At 42.5% G+C, this 6,000-nt stretch overlaps 1 protein-coding gene across 3 annotated transcripts in view; it reads left to right on the forward strand.

The window, feature by feature from the left end:
* Positions 1-5,153, forward strand: part of Aftph (aftiphilin) — a 58,130-nt gene extending 52,977 nt beyond the window's left edge. For 2 of the 3 annotated variants that reach the window (XM_021210868.1, XM_021210869.1), the window contains one exon: positions 4,045-5,153. In XM_021210868.1, the coding sequence (XP_021066527.1) occupies positions 4,045-4,192 (148 nt within the window). In that variant the 3' untranslated portion in view covers positions 4,193-5,153. The remainder of the gene's footprint in view (positions 1-4,044) is intronic. The other variant, XM_029545095.1, reaches the window with a different exon arrangement.
* Positions 5,154-6,000: the final 847 nt, after the last annotated feature.

Below are 6,000 nucleotides of genomic sequence, written 5' to 3' on the forward strand. Positions count from 1 at the left end.
TATTTTTTATCAGGGGTGATGGGTTCTGTGCTTGAGCCTTGATGCGCAGGGGAAGGTCAGAAAACAACCTGTGGGAGTCTGCTCTCTCCTACACCGTGTGGGTCCTAGGGACCACACTCAAGCTCTCAGGCTTGTTGGGGGCAAGCTCTGTGCTGCTAAGCCCTCTGCAGGCCCTCCCTACACTCTTGTCTAAGAGCATTTGAGTATGTGAGGAAACGTGATATGGTCTTCTCTTCCCAGATGTTGTAAAATAATTTCTCATTTATTTTCCTGTTTATTGGTAGTTTAACATGCTCTGTTTCTGACTGGAGCCAGTTTGTCCCTCCTTAGACAACCTGGTACCCAACTCTGGAGCGGCTACCAGCTAATGACAAACTTTGTACAAACCAAATTGGCATAGCACAGTATGGCCCAGAATGCCTGAACTTAAGCAATCCTCCTGCCTCAACCTTCCCAGTAGCCATCAGGACTACAGGCATGTGCCACTGTTCCTGGCTATACTGGGGTATTGTTCCCAGGGCCCTGAAGCAGGAAATTTAACCCAGTAAATCAAAACTCTAGAAAATGATAATTAAACAGTCAGATTTATATATCAATAAATTCTCAATTCACAAGATGCCCACACAGTAATTTCAGAGCCAATTGATAATGATACAAGCTGCCCACCTAGATTAGACAAATTATCCAGTTATTCTATCCTTCCTTGCATGATATTCATAGCTACTTGTGGCTATTTAAAGCCACGCAGAATCTGGATCATCATCTTCTCCCTCCATCTTCCTTCCTTCTCTCTCCTCTCTCTCGTCTCTCTCCCCCAAACTTTTCAACTCCCGCTTCCCTTCCACTGCCCAATCACCAGCTCTAGCAAGTAAGGTGGGGAGAAGTTCACAAGAAGTCACCTGTGTTCGTGGTTCACTCCTCTGACTCACTCCTTGTCTACAGTCCCTCCCGGGAAAGTGTAATTGGCATCAAAATACAAGCAACACCAGGGCTATCCACATCAGGGCCCTGTGCATGCCAGGCCAGCACTGCACCACAGACCTACATCACCAGCACTTGCTCTGCTGTTAGAGAAATCCAAGTTATTAGTGTGAAATGCTTCCGTCTTCTTGCCCAACTGACCTAACATGGAAAAAGGTTATTTTCTAATTTAAATTAATGTGTGGCCAGCTGGTTAGTAGCTACAGAGAGGCCACTAAGTGACATTTATATAAGCCAAAGAACTAGTGGCTAACAGAAATACTTTGGGGCTTTCAGTTTTGGATTTTATTGATTTAATTAACATCATGAAACCTGTCTTTCTCACTGGTGCAAATCCACTAGTTTTTAGTAGATTCACAAAGTTGTGCAAATGTCATCATTAGATTACCGCAGAAAGTGTTTATTATCATAAACCCCCTGTACACATTTGCCCATTGCAGTTGTGGGTGTGGGTGTGGGTTTTCTGTCCTGAGGTAAGGTCTCAGGCTGATGTTTTAGCTCAACAGTAGCATTTGCCTAGCATGCATAGACCCTGGGATTGAGCTCTGGTACAACATGGCAAAGGAAGTGGGAGGTGGGGATGGGGTCCTAGGAGGAGCGTACTCAGGCTCATCTCAATCTCAGTACTCCTCACTCCCCTAGGTGCTAGATTGCAGATGTGCACACTACACAGGGGCTTCATGGCTGTGGTGTCTGGGTGAGACAGGATCTCCTGTTGCCTCTGGCTTTGAACACCTGATCATCTTGGCATTCACCTCCATAGCTCTGGGACATAATATTTTGTATTTCCACCAGTAACAGGAGCTTTCCAGTTTCTCCACATTCTCTCCTCCAAATAGGTTGTAGCTATTCCCCTGGGTATGAAGTTGTAGCTCAGCATTGTAATTTGCATTTCCCTCGAAGCAAAACTGTTGAGATCTTTTGATGAGCTTATTAGCGTCCATGCTGCTGCCTTCCAGAGTCCACACCTTTGTCAGGATTTGCTATTCTGTTATCCACCCTGTATTGACATTCAGAAGCTTTTAGTTTTGATGAAACCCAATTTGTTGTTGTTGTTGTTGTTGTTGTTTCTCGTGCTTTGATTGAAGAAATGACTAATTCAGAATTAGGAAGATCTTACACCTCAGAGTTTATAGTTTCAACTCTTACCTGTGGGTCTTTAATGCATTTTGGGTTTGTCTTGGGGTCTTATTGGATGCTTGGTTGGTTTTTTGAAACTAGGTTTCTCTGTGTAGCCCTGAGTGTCCTAGAATTCACTCTGTAAACCAGTTTTTGTCAACTCAGAAACTTGCCTGCCTCTGCCTCCTAAGCTCTGAGATTAAAGACATGTGCTCCCTCCTCCCCACTTCTTAATACATTTTAGATTAATTTTAATATAGTGAAAGGTGGGAGAAATGTACATTCTGCTTCCCCCTCCTCTGCCCTACCTAGGGCTATCCAGTTGTCCTGACAGTTTTTTGAAAAGTTTCTTCCCCTTTTTAAAAGGTCTTGTCATATTTCTTTTTGTGTGGGGGAGGGGGGCGCTCATAGGCCATTCTTTTTTCATTTGTATGTCCATTAACAAAAAAGCATAAATCTTAGCCAGAAGGCAGTAGAGAGCAGTATAATTGTTCTCAAATTCTCAAGCATCTGCTTTATGTATTTTAATAAGAATATCTGACATAAATAACTACAAACGCATGCACAAACTTAGAGTTGTGTAAACGTTTATACTCAGTTTCATATTGCCTCTGAAAGCCACTGGTGGAGCCTAGAATGATCTGCACAGCTGTCTGATGGTTAAGAACGTCCCTTGCCTTTCTCTCCTGGACCTGCCTGCACTTCACAGATGGGGAAATCCACCACGCATGCAGGGCTTGTTCTACTCTCTGGGGCTTTCAGCAAGTAATGTTCACCATGTTATTTAGTCCCCCCATTTTCTGTCAATTGGACATTATGTCTAAAGGCCTGTGAGGACATCAGAGGTCTCACAGCACATCAGAATACTTAATGACACTGCTGACAGCAGGCTCTGTGACAGCGTGGCTGCAGACTGACCGTTTCACTCCCTAAGCCTTGTTGCTGATGCTAAGATTGACACTAGGACACAAGGACGCTTGTTTGACTTTGAAGTGATGCAGTTATCTACTAGTTCCTCAAGCATCCACTGATTTATTACCATTAAGTGCAATCTAAAATGTAAATTTTAAGTTTTGTTAAATATAGGATTGTTATCGTGTTTTTTTAAGAAACTGAGTTGACTATTGATTCTTCTGCTGGTACGATTACCATAAAAGAAAGAATTGGGCTTTCTTTTCAAGGTATCTTTGGTCTGAAATTAACTATGTGACTATAATGATAGTTTCAGCATATTTAACAACCTGTATGAGCTTGGATGGTGTGGATGGCTTTGTGTACTGCTGGGTTGCACTTGATGCTCATTGGGCATTTTCTCCAGCCTGCCCACTAGTTCACTCAGTTTTTGTGCATGTTGTAATATGCTTCAAACTACTTGTTAAAGTGCGGGGAGATACGGCTGAGTAGGCATTATTGACAAGGTCAGAGGCCTTTAAGGTTTACACATCCCCCTTTCCCACCACTGCCCCCCAGGTTCCTGCCTGGCCCCAGTTCTCGTGTTACTGCCTGTACCCCGGTTTAGCTGAAGGCTTTCTCTCCTGGGACTCCCCATTAGGTTAAGAGAGCCCGAGTTTAAATGACTTACCATGCTTCACCACACCTTTCAAGTTAGGTCATATTGGTAGTTTTTGCATAGGCAGGGGAAATCCAGGTGGGCAGACTGTAATCAGGCCTTCAGTGCTAACTGTCCTTGTGCTTGGTAACATGCTTGAACATTATTGCTGGGTAGGTAATTCCAGCCTGAAGTGCATATGCATGTGGACAGTTGTGTCTGCGTGCTTGGTCTCAGGACAGCAACAGGAAGCCATGCTTGGTCTTCACTTCGCACCTAGCAGAGGAGAAGCTGGTCAGACACCCAAGACCACAGACCTTGACAACGAATTCTTTTCCATTTGCTCTACAGCACAGTGCCCTTTAACACACTTGTCTTTTCTCATTGGCTGATAGGAAACCGAAGAGAGAGGAGCACCTAAGTGAGGAAGCCGTGAAGGTGATCGTCAGCCTTCCCGACCTGACCTTCATGCATGCCAAGGTGTTGATGTTCCCAGCCACACTCACACCTTCCGTAAGCTCCCAGGAACAAGCGGACGCGTAGCTGCTTGCATCGGACAGTTTTAAATACATGTTCCTTGATCCCACCCCTTCCCTACCATCAAAAGCATATCTGCTGTAATTTAAAAATAAAATCATTCAAGTTCAGCTGATTTGTTGGTAAGCCACACTAGAAAGGTATACATAGTAATGTATATTTATTTACATACTGAAGTCCTAAATTTATATTAGAAAAAATGTAAATAATTGGGGATGAACATTTTTGAAGATTTATTCTTTTGTGTTGCTGGGGTGTATACATTTATGTCTTTGTGAAATACACTGGTGGTGTCCTTCTTAAAAACTTTTGAAATAAAAAAAGAAAATTAAACCTCAAATCTCCTGTCTGAAATCCCCTCCAGTCTCCCCTGCCCCGACGGCTCTTGATTTACCTGTCCTTTGGTCTGTTACTTTTACTATCACAAAAAAGCTTCAAAATTGTTGTTTGGTTTTCAGTTGTGTGTGATGGGTGTGTTTAAGGCCTGGCTTTTGTTCACTTTCCTGGGCTTTGTTTTCAGTCCTCATCAGGCAGATTGCTGTGTGACCCTCTCTGAGGTCACTCCATCGATGCTCGCTGGCTGTGGAGTGTGGGTCACTGTCAGGACACGATTGGAGGCTTGAAAGAGAATGTACCTGTTTTAATTGGTGTGATTTGGAGAAGGACCAAATTATATGAATGTCTTAAAATTGAGTTTGTAGAGATCTTCCTGTTCTGTCATACCACTATTTTTTGACGATTTTGCACAGTGTAAAATGACATAATCATAGATTGCTATGGTTTAGGCTGTATATACAGTTGGAAAAAAAAGACTATGGATTTTAAATGTTTGGGGAAATTCCTATGGAAAAAAGAGAGATATGTAGAAGAGCCTCTAACAAGGTTGATGTGCATGCCCAAGGGTTTTGAGATTTCAGTGTGTAAATTTCCTTTTAGCTTATACAAGAATAAAATAATTTAAAAGAAATTTAGCCTTTTGTCTTTGTATTTTAGTGTCTCAGGGAAAATATAATGCATTTGAATGTGAGGTTTTATTCATAAGTAATAAATTTTGTTTCAAATGAAGTAATTTGGTAGGACTTCTACCTGGTTAAAATCAGGAAGAATTAAAATCTGCTCTCCAAGAACTGAATCATGAGGCTGGAGAGATGGTTCGTAGGCCAAGAGCACGTGTTCTTACAGAGGACCCAGGTTCTCCTCACAACCATCTGTGACTAACTTCAGTGTTAGACATACATGCAAGCAAAGCATTCACAACAAAAATGAAATAAATTCATCTAAGAAGCTCCAGGCCAGCTAGCCTGGTTTACACAGAGACAAAGAAACTGTCACAAACAAAGTAGAAAGGTAACAACCTGAAGGTCATCTGTGGTGATATGCACCTTTCCCAAACACACACACCAAACAAGATCAGTGCTTTAAGAAATCGCCCTGGGCTGGAGAGATGACTCAGCAGGTGAGAGACTGATGGTTCATCCAGAGATCCCCAGCAACCACCAGGTGGCTTACAAGCAACTGTACTGGATTGGTCCAGTGCAGTCTTCTGGTGTGCAAGAAGACAGCATACTCACACATAAATAGTTTTAAATCCCCATGATTCATTAGAACATATCTTTAGAATGCTGAGAAAGTTAGGAATTTATAGGAGTACCTCCTCCAAGAAAATGTTTGCACAAAATTCCTAAAAATAATTTAGAAGATAGCTGGAGAGATGGCACAATGGTTAAGAACATGTGTTGCACTTGAAGAGAACCAGGGTTTGGTTTCCAGCAACCACATGGTGGCTTACAAACATCTGAAACTCCAGTTCCAGG

This window comes from Mus pahari, chromosome 13 (genome assembly GCF_900095145.1).
Source record: "Mus pahari chromosome 13, PAHARI_EIJ_v1.1, whole genome shotgun sequence".
In the NCBI taxonomy this organism is placed as follows: domain Eukaryota; kingdom Metazoa; phylum Chordata; class Mammalia; order Rodentia; family Muridae; genus Mus; species Mus pahari.